General features: G+C 35.7%; 3 protein-coding genes across 9 annotated transcripts; 1 reads left to right on the top strand and 2 right to left on the bottom strand.

The window, feature by feature from the left end:
• Positions 1 to 2,717: 2,717 nt before the first annotated feature.
• LOC147473986 (uncharacterized) lies at positions 2,718 to 4,154 on the bottom strand. Its single transcript, XM_086586792.1, has 4 exons — positions 3,900 to 4,154; positions 3,521 to 3,760; positions 3,279 to 3,338; positions 2,718 to 3,194 (listed from the first exon to the last, which is right to left on the bottom strand). Exons 1-4 carry the CDS (start codon positions 4,152 to 4,154, stop codon positions 2,718 to 2,720), a joined length of 1,032 nt encoding a protein of 343 aa, XP_086442918.1.
• A 4,101-nt stretch (positions 4,155 to 8,255) lies between these two features.
• Positions 8,256 to 9,374, top strand: LOC147473985 (uncharacterized). 3 transcript variants are annotated; one of them, XM_086586800.1, is made up of 4 exons: positions 8,256 to 8,405; positions 8,630 to 8,721; positions 8,849 to 9,017; positions 9,108 to 9,374. In XM_086586800.1, exons 1-4 carry the CDS (start codon positions 8,355 to 8,357, stop codon positions 9,114 to 9,116), a joined length of 321 nt encoding a protein of 106 aa, XP_086442926.1. In that variant the 5' UTR covers positions 8,256 to 8,354; the 3' UTR covers positions 9,117 to 9,374. The 3 variants fall into 3 exon arrangements, 2 of the variants coding, with proteins under 2 accessions (XP_086442926.1, XP_086442925.1); XR_015210196.1 differs by having other exon boundaries at positions 8,344 to 8,405; positions 8,494 to 8,721; positions 8,924 to 9,017; positions 9,108 to 9,363; XM_086586799.1 differs by having other exon boundaries at positions 8,344 to 8,405; positions 8,494 to 8,721; positions 9,108 to 9,362.
• A 589-nt stretch (positions 9,375 to 9,963) lies between these two features.
• Positions 9,964 to 17,631, bottom strand: LOC147473984 (12-oxophytodienoate reductase 1-like). 5 transcript variants are annotated; one of them, XR_015210193.1, is made up of 4 exons: positions 11,576 to 11,938; positions 11,332 to 11,472; positions 10,461 to 11,211; positions 9,964 to 10,372 (listed from the first exon to the last, which is right to left on the bottom strand). XR_015210193.1 is itself a non-coding variant. In XM_086586796.1 (4 exons), exons 2-4 carry the CDS (start codon positions 11,644 to 11,646, stop codon positions 11,007 to 11,009), a joined length of 417 nt encoding a protein of 138 aa, XP_086442922.1. In that variant the 5' UTR covers positions 11,647 to 11,666; positions 17,489 to 17,631; the 3' UTR covers positions 9,964 to 11,006. The 5 variants fall into 5 exon arrangements, 2 of the variants coding, with proteins under 2 accessions (XP_086442922.1, XP_086442924.1); XM_086586796.1 differs by adding an exon at positions 17,489 to 17,631 and having other exon boundaries at positions 9,964 to 11,211; positions 11,576 to 11,666; XR_015210195.1 differs by having other exon boundaries at positions 9,964 to 11,164; positions 11,576 to 11,928.
• Positions 17,632 to 19,620: the final 1,989 nt, after the last annotated feature.

The following is a 19,620-nucleotide window of genomic DNA, read 5'->3' as shown; positions in this document are numbered from 1 at the left end:
TATCGTACATATGCAATGAAAATCTTAATTACACAGAAGATTAACTTATGAAAATTTTAACCCGCATAAGATGTAGAAGTTCTTTTTGTTCAAGATTAAGATGAATTTTCACAAACGTTTTTTTTGTCATCTTCTTACGGGGGACCTGATCTATGCAAATCGGAATTTACATGTGTAAATATGAATTCTCATAAACTTTTTTTCTGACATGGCTATAGAAATCTGACAAACTGACAACCGCATCAGGCTCAACATTACATAAAAGATCAAAGATTTATGTCCATAATTCAAACAAAATTAGTATCCCAAAGTGATCCACCAGACCACCAATAAAACACAACACATCATTTCATGACCTTCTTTCTTTATAATGTTTTCTTAGTTTCCACCACATAGATATTAGATGTTTTCTGTATTCTCTTCCTTTCTTTTAAGTTGTACATCGAATTAGGCTTTCCTACTTCATTGTCCTCTTCCTCCCAATTCAACTAAGTCTCTCCAATGTCTTTCAACAAAAACCATAAAAAATGTGTCCAAAAAGAGTTTCTTTCGTCTTGGTGATATGAACATCTCTAATTCTTCATTTAGACTCTTGCAAAAATGCTAGCATAGGCAAAATAGTATAATGGAACACCTTGGTAGAGTTAGTAGGTTTTATCTTGGAAGAAAGGAGGTGGCGAGAAGAAAGAGATAAGAGAGAAATTTGAGATCTAGGCTTCACGGGTCAATTATGTGTGGGGTATTTTAGTCAGTTCGGATATTTTAGAAAAAGAGGGGGTTTTTATGGGTTAGTCCGTAGTGAGGGGGTTTTTATGTAGGGGACTATTCATGAACCAGGGAGATTAAACCCAAAACCTGCAACAAATAAGAAACCACTATTGCGGGACTGTAGCTTAGACCCACGATCTTTATAGTAGTTTAAGATTTTCCATGGATTTAGTAAGACTGAGATGCGGTAAAAGCATCTTCAATTCTAGAAATGGTGTTGTATAAAGTTTTTAACAATCAGTTCTTGAAGTTGTATCAAAATTTTGTCATAGTAATGGTTTTTTAGTTTATTGACTGTAAATTTGGTCATAACATAGTACAAAATATTAGGATATGGGTATTTATCGATACTCAATTTCTCGATATGTATTGTGGATATATCCTCTTCTTTGGGGATATTTGACATTGTTTCACATGCAAATATCATAGATATATCCAAAATATCGACAAATATCGTGGATATTGTGGATATATCATGATACATTATTTATATTTATTTGAAATATAATGGTAAATATTAAATAAAATTGTTACATACACAAAATATCGCAAAATATCTCCAAATATCGTAAAATATCCACAAATATCAAAAATATCAAAAATATTGCCAAAATATCATCGATATTTGCAGTCGTATATATCTCTGAACATATCGTGATATTTATATATCTTTCTCTGAAATTTGGATAGATATCGAAAAATATCGTGATATATCACGATATTTTGTACTATTTTTTTGATTTAAAACTAAAACTTTTATTAAACCAAACGATATTTACATATGCCCAGAGCATCATAGAAAACATGCATATTTACAAACATTGGAGCTTTTACGCCACCATCTGATTAAAAAAAAGGTGGAAGGAAAGTCAAGTCTCCAGCAGGGCCAGTTGAGAAATGTACATTTGATTGCCCTAACACGCGGAAGTTCTTTACTTGAGCAGCAGCATATGAAGCTAGATCGTCTGCAGAACAATTTGCTTCTCTATAACACCAACTGAAGTTTACTTCTTGGAAGTTATGCAGCACTAGCTTAATCTAAATAATGATTCTAGCTAATAACCAATTACAGTTTACCTTTTCATCTGTCAAAACCTTAAACAGCAATTGGGAATCTGTCTCTACTTCGACCTTCATATATCCTGTTGTTTTCAAAATTTGAAGTCCATATAAAAGAGCAAGGAATTCTGCTTCATTGTTGGTTGCATAAAATATAGGAATAGTTGCTCCCATTATAAATTTACCTGTTGTTCCGCACCAAATAGCTCTAGAGAAAGAACACTAAAAAAAACATGAAACTGTGTTTCAGGAAATCTCTGACACAGGGTGCATTCCGGATAGACATGAAAATGATGAGATGCCAATAAATCCGCTGTTGGGACGACACCTTGCAAGCATTGCCATACAAAAAATCTTTGTTTAAACGAGACTTTCATCTTCCAAACATGTTTGTATATATTGTTATCTTGAACCGCTGTATTTGTTTCATTAATCAACTGAATGCATCCATTGTATGCAGACTTCACCGAATATTCTCCATTTCCCCCCCATTTCCAAATCAAAGTATCCTCCTCATTTGGTGTAATAGGCATAGAAACAATTCTCTCCACATATTCTACAGGCCAAAATTCATTCAACCTATCCCAATCCCAGGTATTGGTATCCATGTCAATGAAATCAGAAACAAGGTGAAAAGGACAGTCAGGTGGTTTCCCATTAAGTTCCTGCAAATCTTCAGAATGTGGAATCCATTTTTCTTCCCATGCCTTAATAGAAGTACCAATCCCAAGCTTCCAAACCGATCCAGCATTAATAATGCTTCGTGTTTCGCAAATCCTTTTCCACATTACTGATGAAGTAGGTTTAACTTCCGCCTTCAAAAAACTAGAATTGTGAAAGTACCTCTGTTTCATTTGATGAGCCCATAATGATGTTGGATTCAGTAAATCCTATCCTTTCTTTGCCAGTAAAACATAATTTTGTAATTGCAGTTCCTTTATACTTGACCCTCCATTATTCTTTGACATGCATGCTAATCGTGAGGAAATAATGAAGCTTCCTTGTTGATGGTGTATGTCCACATAGAAAAGATCTTCGATAATATCCATTCTATCCACTATAAATGCAGGTAAAATAGAACATGACATGGCATGAGTTGGCGATGAAGATAAACCTGAATTAACCAAAGTGGTGGCTGCCTTAGATAAACAATTTGCTTTCCATCCCAAGCTTTCTTTGAAATCTTTCCAAGAAAGGACTGAACTTCGAACTCTACCCTTCCCAGTTAAATTAGGTACTCCCAAGTACAGCGGCATGCAGTAGAAGGCATCTTGAAACATCTTCGCAGAAAGTAAACAAACTTCCGATGCAGTTTTGGGTGATGAATAATTTGAGACTGGGTTCTGTTGATAGTCTGGCCTGACACTCTGCAATACTCCTTTAACAGATTGTTCAATTGATGCTGCTCATCCAATCCACACTTACCCAGCACTAAAAGATCATCGGCATACATTAAATGAGACACTGGCTGACAATATCTCCCCAATTTGCAACCATGAATGAGACCCTCTCTGTTAAGTTTCAAGAAATTCAATCATAAAAGCTTTGAACACAATATAAAAAGATAGGGAGAAAGGGGATCACCCTGTCTTAACCCTCTCGAAGGCTTAAAGAAACCATGTGCAACACCATTTAGTAGCACCGAGTAAGAAACATTCTGAACACAAAACATTATCTTGTTAATTCAGTCAACAGGAAACTCAAACTTAGTAAGCATCAATCTTAGAAAACTCCATTCGATTTTATCATAAGCTTTCTGCATATCAATCTTTAAAGCAAAATATTTTGCTTTCCTATTCCCATGTCCTCTTATCTCGTGATAAAACTCATTTGCAAGCAAAACATTGTCATGAATACTTCTCTTGGGTAAAAAGGCAGTCTGAAAAGGACCAATAAGTCTCTGAATGATAGGCCTCAATTTGTTTACAATAATCTTCGAGATAATTTTATAAACAACATTAGTCAAACTGATTGGTCGAAAATTTTTCGGGAGTAATTAAGGCAATGAAGGAATGATTGAGCTGTAGGGAGAAAGAACCATAAAGGAAAAAAGACTTGACTGTCGCACATACTTGATCACCCACCAAATGCCAGAAATGCTGAAAAAAGAAGGCCTGATAACCATCTGGTCCTGGAGATTTAAAGGGCTTCATATGCTCCAAAGTAGCCACAATCTCATCATTATCAACTCCCCTTAACAATCTTAATTTTTCACCTTCATCAAAACTTAGCGCTTGAACATTGAAAATCTGCGACATAAGATCAGGTTCCGAAGTAGTCATTGTATCCTCAAAAAATTCCATGAGCCTATCACCAATTTGTCTCATTTTAGTTAAAATTCCACCATTTCGATCTCTGATTGAGTGTATATAATTTCTTTCTCTTCGACAGTTTACCATATTATGGTAGAATCGAGTATTCTGCTCTCTAAATTGGAACCAATCTAGACAAGCTTTCTGCCCCTAATGATTTGCTTGCTGCACAAGGATATCATTATGTTCCAGTATCAAGTCATTTACGTACGAAATAACTCTTACATCGCGGTTGCATTCTCTATTAAACTTTGAATCTCACTCAGTCTCTGTTTGACAACCTCCAACTTATGTTCAACCTCACCAAACACATGTTTATTACACCATCTTAAGTTTTTCTGGCAGTTTTGAAGCTTCTTACATAAAACAAAAGAAGGAGAACCACGCAACTCATGCTGAAAAGCATCTTGTATTTGCTCCTCACATCCTCCATGTTGCGCCCACATTATTTCAAATCTAAAAGGTCGTCGGACATTTACCCTGTCTTGAATCAACTTTAAAATCAAGAATTTATGATCAGAACTGGTGGCCAACTCATGCAGAACTCTACAATAAAAGAATCTTGAACGCCAAACTTCATTTGCCATCATTCTATCAATTCATTCCCAAATTCTGTGACGACCATTCTGCCTATTCGTCCAAGTGTAAATACTGCCAACAAACCCCAAATCCAACAACTCACAATCATCAATCATATCCAAGAAAGTCCTAACTTTGGAATAATTAAAATGTTTTCCCCCACACTTTTCTTCTGGACATGTTATTTCATTAAAATCTCCCATGAGCAACCATGATTCATCATTTGTCGGTTTAAACATAGCAAGAACAGGCCACTGTAATCTCCGAATGAAAGACTTTGAGTTGCCATAGACACAGGACAAAAGGAAACATTCGTTTACTCCATTCACTTTTACAGAGAGTTTACAGTGAATGAACCAGGACTCGAACATAATAACTTCGACCACCACACTTCTGTCCCAAAAGATCCACAAGCCACCAGACAAACCGTGGCTTGGTACTACAAAAGACTCAAAATCCCCTAATCTTTTAATTAAACTGACTCTTTTATTTACAGAACACTTAGTTTCCATAACAAACATAAATATAGGCCTAACATCCTTGATTTTCTTTTTCATCTCCTCCATCATCGAAGGTTGGCCACTCCCTCAACAATTCCAAGATAACAGACTCATGGATTCCTTGGGGTTTGCTTACGGCCAGAACCCTTAACCGACTGATTTTTTTTTTCCTTTTCCAGCTGAAGTCTTCTGTAGTATGTTAGGATGAACAGTAGCCACCTCATGGTCATCATGAACAGGAGTTTTTCGTCTAGCCTTTCGATCTTCCGCAAAGAAACTTTCCACCATTTCATTGAACTTTTCCTTGTCTTGTTTCATCAATTCTTTGCCTGCTACTCCTTGCGATATTTCCTGCCTTTAAAAAGAGTACATCTCCTCCTGGACAGTATTGTTTCGACCAAATATGATCAGAACACTAAGTGATGATGGAAGAGGTGAATAACGTAGAAGAGTAGTGAGAAAAGTGATGGTGATTGAATGAATGATGAGACTGTACCTTTCGGTTGCCTACGTACCCAAATTATCGATGTGATCAAGTCACAAGAACGTAGTTCTGTATGAAAAATAGTTTTGTATTTATATAGGTAGAGTAGAGTGTCATTGTAGCTCAAGTATTCTTGTATCTTAAGTGACTGCGATTGAATATAATTCTCAATTGATAATTATCTCTTTGATAATAAACGAATCTGGACATAAATTAACGTACATCAGTGACAAGTCATGTGACTAAGGTTCAGCCTTAGACACATGAGTTAATAGGCATGTACATTGATCCATGGTATTGCAAATTGGGCTTTAGCTCTGTTGATTAAACGAATAAAGTGGAAACTCCTACCAATGGACGTTTGCCACATAGGTGGGGGTCGAAACAAGTATGATCTTGTAACTGCGACAAATCAATAAAGTGGAGATTCTTAGGATCACTAGAAATCTGGGCGAATCCTGGCGGGCATTCCAGTTCAGTCAAGGGATGAAAATTCTGGAAAGCCATTTGAGTTTGAAAACCCCATCTGTCCAGGGTTGTGCGCTTCCACAGTTAGAGGTAACTGATCTTGTGCAGTTTGCCATTCATGGTCATTGCTTGGACCAACAGTAGCATTCAGTTGAGATGATGAAATATCAATGATCAAGGGTCTTTTTGTTGGTTCAGCATTTGTATTCATTAGCTTCGAATTCACAGAAGAATCACCCACATTTGTAATCAGAGGAAGAAGTGGTTGGTTAAGATCAGTACCAAACAATAGAGAGAACCCAAATACAAAGCGGTCTCTAATAGGTTTTGGAACAACCCGAGTTTTGGACGAGTAAAACTGAAACCGTTGTCCTCCTGGTGAAACTCTAACTTCATTCCCATGACCTTCTTCTGTTACATTACAAGCTGCGAAATGATGCCCTATAAAGCCACACTTAAAGCAGAAAACTGGCAGATACTCAAAGACAAAAGAAATCCAGTCAACCCCATTAATGGAATCCGGTAGAAGAAAGCCTGGAGGAATCTGAACATTAAGCAACACTTTAACTCGCACACAACTAGGTTGTATTTCAGTCTTAGGATAAATCTCCAAAAATTTTAGATTAGACATGTCAAAATAACCAGATTCAACTAGGTTGCCCTCAATAATCTCCTTATCCAAATAAACATCAGGATAGTTATTTAAATGCATCCACACATAAAACTTTGAGAAATTCAACTCCTTAGTTTCATAAAATTCCATCCATGGAATGATCTGAAAAATGTGCTGAGCTACAATCCAAGGCTGCCCCAACATAAGTGCAGCCACCCGTTCATGAGACTCCATCCTAATTTGAAATATTTCACCTTTATTAAAAACCATGTCTTCTATCTTAAAAGGGTACCATGCTTTTTCAAGTGTTGATTTGATTGTGCTCAGATTCACCCTTCCATCCAGAACTCGACCAAACAAAGTCATCTTATTGTAATTGCTAAATAGTTTAGTTGCAATGATGTTTCCCTTCCAAATAATCTATGGTTCAAAATTGGTTACAATATTTAATACTCGTCATTGTCATGTCCAGCCCTAGCAGCCAGTTCTTGAAGATATGAATTGATATTTGCATGTACGAACTACGACGAAGAAATTATATCTTAAGATTATACTAGCCATTAAGCCCGACCTATGGTCGGGCCTGCTACCTTGATAAATGAATATATGGTTGAATAAATTTTTTAAATATGTATGTATTTTATGAAATCCATTAAGAACTTTTAGTTCAAAACGTTAAGTTGTGATGGAAGAAGAATCAATGAATTAGAACGATTTATTTATTATTTATCTACTATTATTTATCAATATGGTTGAATAAATTTTCTAAATATGTATGTATTTTATGAAAGACATTAAGAACTTTTAGTTCAAAACGTTAATCAACGAATTAGAACGATTTTTTTATTATTAATTGAACTATTATTTATCTACTATTTAGGTGTATCAAATTGAAGTTGTAAAGTATGAAGAAAAAATGTGATTGCGTCTTTGCAAGTGTTTGGTCAGAATATTATTTATTAATAAGTTTTTGTTCATGTATAAACTTGCACTGGAGTTTCTAGTAATAATTGGCAGTTGTCCCGGTGCAATTTGCCACCACTCCAATAATTGCGCAATTTATTTGCTCAACGGAATTGCACTCCCACAATTTAATTGTGAGTACGCCATTACTACTTCATCTTCTTCGACTTTCGTTTCAAATTCATACACTTCGTCCATCTCAAATCTCTCGAGTGCTAATATTTTCCGTAGTTCTTAAAGTGACCCGGTACGGTGGTGTCGTGTGTTTGTTGTATCATCGTCACCTTCTTTCCACCTCACCAAGTCTACGATCGTCATCGAATTTTTTTCTTCTCGATTATCTTTCGCCCGTATAATAGGATTAATAAAGTGTGTATAAATTTGCACAGTAGTTTATAGTAAAAACGAATAGTGTATATAGTCCATTAATTTGTTGAACTTTTTAAATTGTTTGGACCTCATTGTTTATTTTTCAAAAAACCCATAAAAAGCCCATTAGATAACCCATAGTTGTATGTGTGTCAGAATATTTATGTATGAACATCATAAACCATTTTCCTAAATCCTAAACTAAATGTATGTGTTTATGTTGATACATGATATATTGAATGTACCATTTTTTTCTTCAGGTTTTCTTGCAATTTGTTCGAAATGGAAGTGTAAGTTGAGTTATTTTTGTTTTATGTTTACATGTTTATATTTGTTATGATTACTAATTTTTTTTTTTTTTTTTTTAATGTTTTGTAGTGATTGTTCTTGTAAATTTCGTAATTTTTTTTGTTCTCCAAAAGACAAATGGTCTGCCAAATCGCATGCTCGATATAATTATGAGTGTATGACTGTTTTTGGTTTTTTTGAATATCTCATGAAAAAAATCAAGCAGAAGAGGTGTTGTATACACCGTGGTGAATCTAATGTTTACGCGAATAGTGAAACTCATCAGTCGGTTCTAAGGATGAGGAACATATTAGATGAGTAAGTTTTTTTTGTTTTTTTTTGTTTTTTTGTTTTAATTTTATTTGTAATTTATTTACTTATAATGTTATTAATTTGATGTTTATTATTATTATTATTTTAATTTTTAATTTATTGTTTTGTGAAGTATTGGTATTCGTTCGTATGCTATAAAGATGTTCTGGTTAAATAATGAAGCGGATAATTTATGCGTGTATTATAGGGAAAACTTTGAAGGATTAAGTTTCTTGAACTGTATGGAATATTTGGTTGAAGTTCTTACGAAGTATATTGATTTGGATGAATCTGATGAAGAGGTTGTTCCCTTTATATCATCTTTCGTTTTTTTTGTTTTTCTCGTAATTTTTATTTTTGTTGAATTGAATGTTTTATGTTTGATTTGACAGGTTTGGTAGTTAACCTGCGTTCGGAGTAAAATGGTAGAGTATGTATAGGGAAAACAAATGTGTCGCTGTTGCGAACACATAAATGGATAAGAAAGTTGAACGCTGAAGTTAGTTTTTTAGTATTTGGATGAGTGTTTTTTTTTTCGTTTTGAATTGTAATTTATATTGATACTGATGTTTCAGTCAGATTAAATATTTTCTAGCTTATGTTGATATTTTGTTATTCTGTAATTGCTCCAGTTAGTAAGTTTTTTGGCGTTGTTTGAGAATGTTGTCACAGACTATTGGTATCCTTGGCAAACACTTTGAATTATGACCTTCACATTCTTTCCCATGTTTTCTGTTAAGCTCACCCACGTGGAGAGAGTGCAAGCCAGAGCATGTGAGGAATATAGAAAGTCATTTAAGGATCTACTATAGACTCAAATGAGATCACTTGTAGTAGTATTATTGTCTCAAATGAGATCACTTCTACTCATTTTTAAGTTTGACTACTAGTTTGATTTATCAATTTTATTAGTTTGGAGATAAAATTGTTGCTGATCGAATTTGTTCCAATCGAATCAGATTTCTCTTATTAGAAAATGCTATTAGTGCAGACTGCAGCCATTAGGAATGCTCTATCTTGCTGGATGACTTTCAAACCATGTTTACCATCCTGATTAGTTAGTGATTATGTAGTTTTTATTCATGCATAAATTCAAGAAGTTGTGCTTGTTACTTCCATTGGTAATTCCTTTAGCTTCAGAACTAACATATGTCAGAACTAAAATATTTGTTAGACTACTCTATTGTTCTGATATAAGTCAGAACTAAAATATGGAGTGTCTACCAATGTCTTCTACCAATATCATACTTGATCAGAAGTTCCATTTCACATTCAATCTGAACGGTCTTACCATGTGATAAATTACACAAAAGAATTTTCAAAACTAAAATTACAGAAGTTCAGAACTAAAATCTGTCAGACCACCCCTAATACGAAAGATGTTTGCTTCTTAGCAACTGAGGGCAAAACTGCTACAGGCCTTGTGATTTGAGGTCTGAAGATATTTGCTTCTATTAGCAACAGCAGGTGGAGGTGAACTGCTTTAGCTTATTCTAAAAGGAGCCTTATCATAGGGGGTGCACATGGTACAACATTCCAGCCTGGCTTTCTTAGCTTTTAAGAATTTGGTCTTCTTGGACTGCACTTACCCAATTATATGCCTATGAAAAGCTGGTTGGTCTTGTGCTCTATCAGAATCTCTGGGTTTGTGAAATTTCTGATCACATCATCCATGGGCAACTTTAAGGGTACAAAGTGAAAAAATAAGTTAATACACTTATATTAACAACTTGGAAATGTGATACCTGCGGGCTGAATCTAAAAAAAGTCATTAAAGGAGAAACTGATGCTGTGTAGTACTGTTTGCGCAATGCCCTCGCGCCAGAACGCTAAAAATTAATCACCCTGCTATTGAATGGTTTTTTTTTTCTTCTTCTTCTTCGATAAACAACTATTGAATGGCTTTTAGTATTCTATTAGGATCGATATTAGATTTTTGAATACTGCCGTCTGCAAGTTTTTGTTTACATACAAATGTTGCCACAAAAGCGATGACTGCTTCACGGGTTCTTTTCATTTCTTGTCACCTGTACAACGATGCTTCAGAGGCAACAACACGATTACTATATAGTATATACAACTCAATTACTATATTAATCTCTGTAATTTGTTTTGTTTCCAATTACCAAAATGCCAAAATGCATGTATACCAAAACATACACACAACTTCAAAATAATCATCTGTGAAGTATATGCAATTGTCTTGCACCCAGGGAAGACTGATGGAGATAGACATATTGAAGAATTATCGCCCAAAACAATGGTCGTTCGCAAAGACTCTTCACTTCATCCTACTTAAAGGCCATCGAGTCTAGTTTGAATATTTCAAACTCAGCAGTGAAGTAAGTTGAGCCCTTATTGTCCAATATCCTTCTGACTTGCAACAAATCTCCAGATGACTGCACCAAATATATCCTCATCGAATGGAATCTAGCCTTAGGGGAAGCTGCTACAAACATACTGATAGTTTGTGAGGAATTTGAAATTGATGCGAAGCTGGATTCATGACCAATAAGTTACGAAACGGAGATCTTTAGTGAAATCGATTTGAATTGAGGTATATAACGTTTGATAGAAAATGGTAACAGAGGCGTTAGTAGATGGTAAAGTTATTACCTTTGAGCAGTATCAGAAACCACAGTGGCTTCAGTTATAAGAAATCCTCCTTTGCTGGTTCGTTGAGAGTAATACAAAATTGCATGCGGTTGAGGGACATTTCTGTAAGATCTTTGTCTACCCATTGGTGCCAAAACAACTCTATAGCAACATAAAAAAGATCAACTAACATTTCTTAGCATCTAATTTCCAGCCTATGAAAAATATGTTGTGTATAAGAGAGACCAAAACAGCATAATCATACCTGTGAGATAATTGGAACTTGCCCATCTTGTAAGGTGTGAGAAGAGGGATTGTCTTTTCAGTAGTACCCATTGTCTCTCTTTCTTTCTTTTCTATTATTTAGAATGTCGAATTAATATCAATTCATCCACCAGGTGTGAGGTTTTATAGCTGAATTAGTGTGTGTCCGTCGATGAATCAAAATCAAGAAAGTGATTGGATTTGTAAGGACGCACACTTGTTTTGACGGAGTTGAGGTTTATGATAATATACAAAATCAATATTAATATTTAAGTGTCTATGGATAAGGAAACCAAAAGAGCAAGTTTTGACTCGTCGACTTTCATCCTTTACAAAATCCAATCACGAAGGTGAGTCCAAGTCGTGTCTCCAGCCATAAAGAAGGCCAATCAAATAAGATATCAGAAGTTAAAGATACGTCAACAGTGGTGACTCAGCAGTAGAATAACTAACTTCAGTTTTTCTGTTATAACAAATCATGTGCAAATCAGTTCTGTAACTAACATTATAATCTACAAGTATAAATAGGTACTAATTGTACAATGAACAATTCAAGAAATGAAAAATAGATTCAGTTCTTTCTATAGTTTTATCTTGGTATCAGAGCCAAAATCACCAAACGGTGTTGATCTCCATTAATGTTCATTTGAGCTCAATCCTATTTTCTTCAAATCTATCTTCTTAATCAAATAGAAGTCATGGCTAGAACAAATCAAGTTCAGCAACCTTCAAATCCTAATTTCTCAGCAGTAAATCTTGCTGAAACCATCCTTCCAACAACAACAAACAATCTAAACTCAATACCAATTGATGACAACATCAATGTCATCAACTCAAATCGTGTAAACTCTTCCACTGATGCTCTAAATCCAGTGAACAACTCTTCTAATGATCTCGCAAATCGATCAATTAGGCCAAATCGAGTTACGATGATTTCAATCTTCCTAATCAAGGTTTTAGTCTTGAGAATCATGGATTCAATCTACCTAATCAAGGTCTCAATATTCAAACTCATGGTTTTAATACCGGGAATCAAGGCTTAAGATCTTTCAATCAAGGATTTCTTGCTTTCGAATCACGGGTTGGCTTTGTTGAATCACGGTTTTTGAGTTCTTTGAATCAAGATTCACGAGAGGTTTTCAATACCAACTCAAGACTTTAATACTCCAAATCAAGTTATGAGTTCAATCAATCTTCCAATGGTCGCACCACCACGTAACACTTCTTATTCATTTGAGAATATTTCTAACATGGTACCAATCAAGTTGAAACGAGAGAACTATCGATGTGGAGGTCTCTTTTATTCTGTTCTTTATACTTATGATCTCAATGGCTTAATTGAAGGTGCGGATCTGCGGTCCTCAAAAGTTTATTAACTCGATAATGGTACGGTTGTTGTTAATCCCGCTTATGTATCATGGATGAAACGCGCGATCAAATGTTATTAATCGGATTAATGCTACTCTAAATCGAGGATCTATTACCTTATGTTGTTGGGATTCCTACATCAAGACAATTGTGGTTTACTTTAGAAAAGCGGTTGTCTATAATCTCTAGAGCGCACACCAGCCAACTTAAGACTCGATTACAAAGTCTTAAGAAAGGAGCGTCTTCTATGCCTGAGTATCTTCAACTGATTAAAATGATACCCGATAATCTTGCTGCTGCTGGTGAACCTATGAGTGAGGGTGATATAATCTTTAAGATTTTAAGTGGATTGCCTAATGAATACAAACCCTTTGCAACTTCAATTCGTACAAGGTCAAACAATGATCCAGTCATGTTAGATGAATTACATGGTCTCATTCTCAGTGAAGAACTGACAATTGAAGACAGCAAGGGTACTTTGAATTCTGAGCAGATACATCAAGCATTTACAGCAATGAGTTATTATAATAACTCAAATAGAGGTTCTTCTGGGAATAACAGAGGTTCTGGCAGAGGATATCAGAGAGGAAATGGCAGAGGCTATTATAGAGGAAATGGTAGAGGCAATAATCATAGTGGGACGAGGAAATTCATATACCAATGGATATCACCGAGAATTCGGTTCCAACAATGCTTCGGCTCAAATGGTTCTAACTCAAATGGCACACGACCTCAATGTCAAATCAGAACAAATTTGGTCATGTGGCCATTGATTGTCACAATCGAATGAATCATAGCTATGTTGGAAGGATACCACCGCAAAACTAGCTATGTTGGCAAGTTTTAGTGACACCAACAATCGGATCAACTCAGATTCACAGAATGAACCTATACAACATGATTCTTATACACCGATGATTCCTCTTGGTATGCATTAATGGGGCATCAAATCATATTACACCAGATCGGCCAATCTTTCTCTTCATAATGATTACAAAGGAAAAGATAAGGTCATGGTAGGAAATGGTCAAGGACTACCTATACAAAATTCAGGTTCTTCTTTATTCCAGACTTATCATTCTTCACATCAATTTAAAATGAATGATATCGCATGTTCCCACAATTACACATAATCTCTTAAGTGTCCACAAGTTTGTAAATGATAATTATTGTGTACTCATTTTCACTCCCACTTCTTTCTTTGTCAAGGACATTGCATCGGGAAGATGCTTTTCCAAGGGCCAACTGAAAATGGTCTTTATCCCATTCATTTCAAATCTCATTCAAAGACAACATCATGCATTCTTTACCAATAAGGCTTCATCACTACTTGGCATATGAGACTTGGCCATCCAGCACTACAATCCTTCACAAGCTTATTCAAGAAAAAGCATTCAAGTAGAATCTTCATCAAAGCTTCCTTTTTGTAATGCTTGTGCTTTAGGCAAAAGTACAAAGCTTCCTTTTAATAATTCTACATGTAAAACTACTGCACCCTTGCAAATTATACATGTGGATCTTTGGGGTCCTTCTCCCATTGCTTCTTTTAAAGGATTCAAGTTCTTTGCAACTCTAGTAGATGATTATACTAGATATACTTGGTTCTTTCCTCTTGTATTCAAGTCGATTTTGATAAAGTCTTTCATAATTTCAAGTCTTTTATAGAAAATTTTCTTAATTTGAAAATAAAATGTGTTAGGTCCGATAATGGTGGTGAGTTCACTAGTAATAGTTTTGAAGATTTCTTATACACTTCAGGTATCAAACATCGGTTTACTGTCCACACACACAAACGTAATGGTGTTGTGGAACGGAAACATAGACATATACTTGACATGTCTCGGACTCTTATAGCTCAATCATGCATTCCTTCAAATTATTGGGTAGAAATTTTTTCAACATCTGTTTATCTAATTAACCGACTTCCATCTCCTTCTTTGAATCATATTTCACCTTGGGAAAAACTCAATAAACAAACTCCTGATTACTCTATGTTAAAAACTTATGGTTGTCAATGTTTTCCTTGGTTAAGACCATATGTTTCAAACAAGCTTGAGTTAAGATCCAAGGCATGTGTTTTTCTTGGATACTCTCTTAATCACAAAGGATATAGATGTCTTGATGTAAACACAGGTAGAGTTTATATCTCACGTCATGTTATTTTCAATGAGGCAAATTTTCCTTTCCAAGAACATTCAGATTCTAATACTGTCTTGTCTATTTCTCAATTCATTTCACATTTTCAAAAGTCTTCTCCATCTTATTCTACGTCTGATTTCACTTTACCTCCAACATCTTCAGAAATGCATATTGACTCAGTCATTCCTTTACCTCAAACATCTTCAGAAATGCATATTGAATCTTCCATTCCTTCTGAAATTTCTTCCAAACCTCATTCAATGCAAACAAGGTCTAAAAATGGCATTTTCAAGCCTAAAAGCTTTAACGTAAATAGACACCCTTTACCACATGCTCTGCATGCTTCTTTATCTCAACTACCTCCCACTCCTACTTGCTTTACACAAGCTGTTAAAGATCCAGACTGGAGAGCTGCCATGGTATCTGAATTCAATGCACTACTTAAGACAGAAACATGGATTTTAGTACCTCCATCTTCATCTCAAAATGTTCTGGACAACAAATGGGTTTTTAGATTAAAACAGAAGTCAGATGGCTCCATTGACAAATATAAAGCTCGACTAGTTGCTAAAGGCTATCATCAAAAAGAGTGGTATAGATTTTGATGAAACTTTCTGTCCAGTGGCAAAACCAACAACTATCAGACTCCTGATTTCTCTTGCAGTTCATTTCAACTGGGATATTCGACAATTAGATGTATCTAATGCTTTCCTCCATGGTCACTTGAAGGAAGATGTATATATGAATCAGCCAAGAGGATTTGTTGATACTATGAAACCTACTTATGTTTGTAAATTACTTAAGTCCTTATATGGTCTTAAATGGGCTCCTCGTGCCTGGTATGAAGAATTGTTTCAGGCCCTATTAGGCATTGGTTTTCATACTTCTGAGGCAGACCATTCATTATTCATTCACAAGGAAGACTCCTTCATCACATATATTCTTGTATATGTGGATGATATCTTGATTACAGGAAGTTCTATTCAGAATGTTCATGATACAATCAGTCAACTCAGTTCATGTTTTGCAATCAAAGACTTGGGTTCACTTCATTACTTTCTGGGATTAGAAGTTCAAAGGAACTCAAGTGGAATTTTTCTTTCTCAAACAAAGTATGTCTATGATCTTCTGCAAAAGTCAAATATGGTCAATGCCAAGCCTTATCCAACTCCAATCTCCACCACTTGCAGATTGGATAACCATACAGGTGAACTTCTAGCTGATCCTACTTCTTACAGATCATTGGTAGGAGCTTTACAATATCTTACTTGGACTAGACCAGATATTTCTTTTGCTGTTAACATGGTCTGCCAATTCATGCACTCTCCAAGAACTACACATTTGTCAGAAGTAAAGAGAATATTAAGATACTTAAAAGGTACAATTGATTATGGCATTTGGTTCAAGAAAGGAGAGTTACATATTCAAGCTTTTACAGATGCGGACTGGTCTGGTTGTCTATGGATAGAAGATCCATAACTGGATTTTGTGTATTTTTAGGCAATAATTTGATCTCCTGGACAGCAAAGAAACAACACACAGTTGCTAGATCTTCTACAGAGGCCGAGTATAGGTCTTTGGCACATACTGCTGCTGAAGTTTATTGGATTCGTGTACTCTTCAGAGATATGCATATACCTTTGTTGAAAGTACCATTCATTCATTGCGATAATCTCAGTGCTATTTCCTTGGCCAAGAATCCTGTTTTCCATGCTCGTACAAAACATATTGAAATCGATTACCATTATGTCAGAGAGCTAGTTGTCAATAAAACAGTTGAACTTCAGTACTTATGCACCAAGGATCAAATTGCAGACTTGTTTACTAAAGGTCTGTCATCACAGCGTTTTCAATACTTGATATCCAAGCTTTACCGCTCCTCTCCTTCAAATTTTGAAAGGGGAAATAAGATATCGAAGTTAAAGATCGTCAACGGTGGTGACTCAGAATAGAATAACTAACTTCAGTTTTTTCTTTATAACAAATCATGTGCAAATCGAGTTCAGAACTAACATTATAATCTACAAGTATAAATAGGTACTAATTGTACAATGAACAATTCAAGAAATGAAAAATAGATTCAGTTCTTTCTATAGTTTTATCTCAATCTACTACAACGACCATAAACAGCCATAAGTACACAATTGGCATTTGATGCAGGGTTGGGAGAGAAAACAACTTTGTATAGGCAAGTCGTATCAAGTTTAAATTTAGGGAGCTTAATCTCATTATTGACAACCAAAAACGGGTTAAATAATCGAACATCTCTATAATTCTGGTCCGTCATAACCAGCCATTCATGGCTAGAACCACGACAGCACCATATCCCGATGGTCGGGTAGTTCTTGTTATTAGTATCAGCGAAGCATAAGAAAAAAAAAGGTTCTATGAGTTATTTAAGAGATACCTCTACAGCTTTCATCTTGGGAAGCTGAAGTAGTTTTTGAGACACGGTGGATGAAACTACTGTCTTGCTCTCAATTTTCGACAATTGAGGAATGAGTGTCACTGGAGATGGAGCAACACCCCTATACATTCCCCTGGCTCTCAATACCTAGAACCAAATGTGTTTTCCCACTGTATAGTAGTTCCAGAAAATCCAGTATCCAGCTTCTGTCCTTTTGTTCTGTCAGAATCTGTGTCATCATGCTCCAATATCTCTCCCAAGACCTCAACCAGGTCCTTGCAGTAAGAAACAGGGTACAGGGTGAAGCTGGTGAGAGTGCCAGATAACATCGATATCGTAAGTCGGAACATAAAAGCGTTTAATGGACCTTTCCTTATTTCTTTTTATCATATGAAGAAATCCTTTGTATCTGGCCACAGCCTCTTCAAGCAATACATCCTCGTTCATGATTACAAAGTTTACTCCTGGAACTGAAGCAGTCTGGGTTTCGTATCCCTCAGAATCTCTTGGAGGTTAACACACCTAAGAACAGGTACATGATATTATAAAAACAATTAGCTTACCAGAAAATTTTATCTGTTGGATTTCATCTCATTTTCTGCAAAAAAGGAAGACACGCATATCATTAGGGAGCATAAATAAAGTAAGGCACATTTAAGTGCTTTCATAAAAGAACAATAAAGAATACAGATGCAAAAATGCTAAATATTCACATCGTTGCGTCGTAAGGAGGAAAGTTTAGGAAATTATTATTTACCCTCCTCTTATATGCAAATATTATGCATCTATGCTGGAATTCGTCAAAACATTAGTCGTAATGCCCCTATTTCTTTAATCATCAATACACTAATTCTCAATGAACACGCAATCCAAAATGCTTAAATGACAAATGCACCCAGATTTTGTGAGACCAAAGAGTGCAGAACTAACTTTTAATATAAATATACGATTTTCACTATCTTTGGTAATGTCACGGAGTATAACGTCCACAATCTATATGGGTTCCTAGAATCCAAAGCCACAAATACAGCTTTAAGCAAAGTTATAAAAAAGAGGCCATTTATACTTTCGTTGGGTCTGGAAAGTATACAGCACATTGTACTGGTGATAATGCGGCCAAATGGGATGATCTACAGTACTCAATTCCGTCTATTTTGAACTCTGGACTGTTCGGGATCCCAATGGTTGGAGCTGATATCTGTGGCTTCTCCAGGAACACAACTGAAGAACTTTTTTGCGTTGGATTCAGGTAAAACTTTTGTTCTCTATAAGTAATTATTGTATTAAGGAAAATATAGGCGCTACATACAGTAAACAAAGGGAAAAGGAAAAGAAAGTATAGGTCGTAGTTCAACAAATCTCACCTATATAGATTTTTGAATCTAAAGTAGGTCATATGGGGGTCCTCCGCTTTATGTAGAAGTGGAGGCCTTCCAACATAATTTACACACATATTAGGTCCCAAGGTAACTCCCTGATTAGCTAACCAGTCGGCAGAGAAGTTGACCTCTCTCCAGGTAGATGTGATCACTGCATGATCGAGTGATGCTAGTGCATTAAGCCACCTGGTTTCCAGTTCCCATGGTACTTCATTGCCTCCAAAGGCATGCACAGAAGCAGTTGAGTCAAACTCAATCCATAAATCATTCCACAATACCTCTTTCCCCTCCCTCCACAATAGCATGACACTCGGCAATGAAACTTGTAGTAGGTTGCAGTCCTTTATTAATGGCCTCAATAACCTGAGAGTTTGAATCTTTATATATTATACCAACATACCAAATTCTTCTATAAATTTGTGTTCACAATTCTGTTTCAATGCAGCTAGGGGCCTTTTATCCCTTCGCCAGAGACCACTCTGAAAAGTTTACAATTCGTCAAGAGCTCTATCTATGGGATTCTATTGCCGAATCAGCAAAGAAGTCGCTTGGACTCCGATATAGGCTACTCCCTTACTTTTACACATTGATGAATGAGGCGCACACTAAAGGGGTTCGATTGCACGACCTCTTTTCTTCTCATTTCCTGAAGATGTCCAAACCTATAGCATTAGCTCGCAGTTTCTACTCAGCAAAGGAGTAATGGTCTCCCCTGTATTAAAGCAAGGGGAAGTATCTGTTGACGCGTACTTC

This window comes from Coptis chinensis, unplaced genomic scaffold (assembly GCF_015680905.1).
Source record: "Coptis chinensis isolate HL-2020 unplaced genomic scaffold, ASM1568090v1 utg1487_pilon_pilon, whole genome shotgun sequence".
NCBI classification, from domain to species: Eukaryota; Viridiplantae; Streptophyta; class Magnoliopsida; order Ranunculales; family Ranunculaceae; genus Coptis; species Coptis chinensis.
Note: the sequence above shows the minus strand (reverse complement) of the source record. Positions and strands in the feature narration are given on the sequence as shown.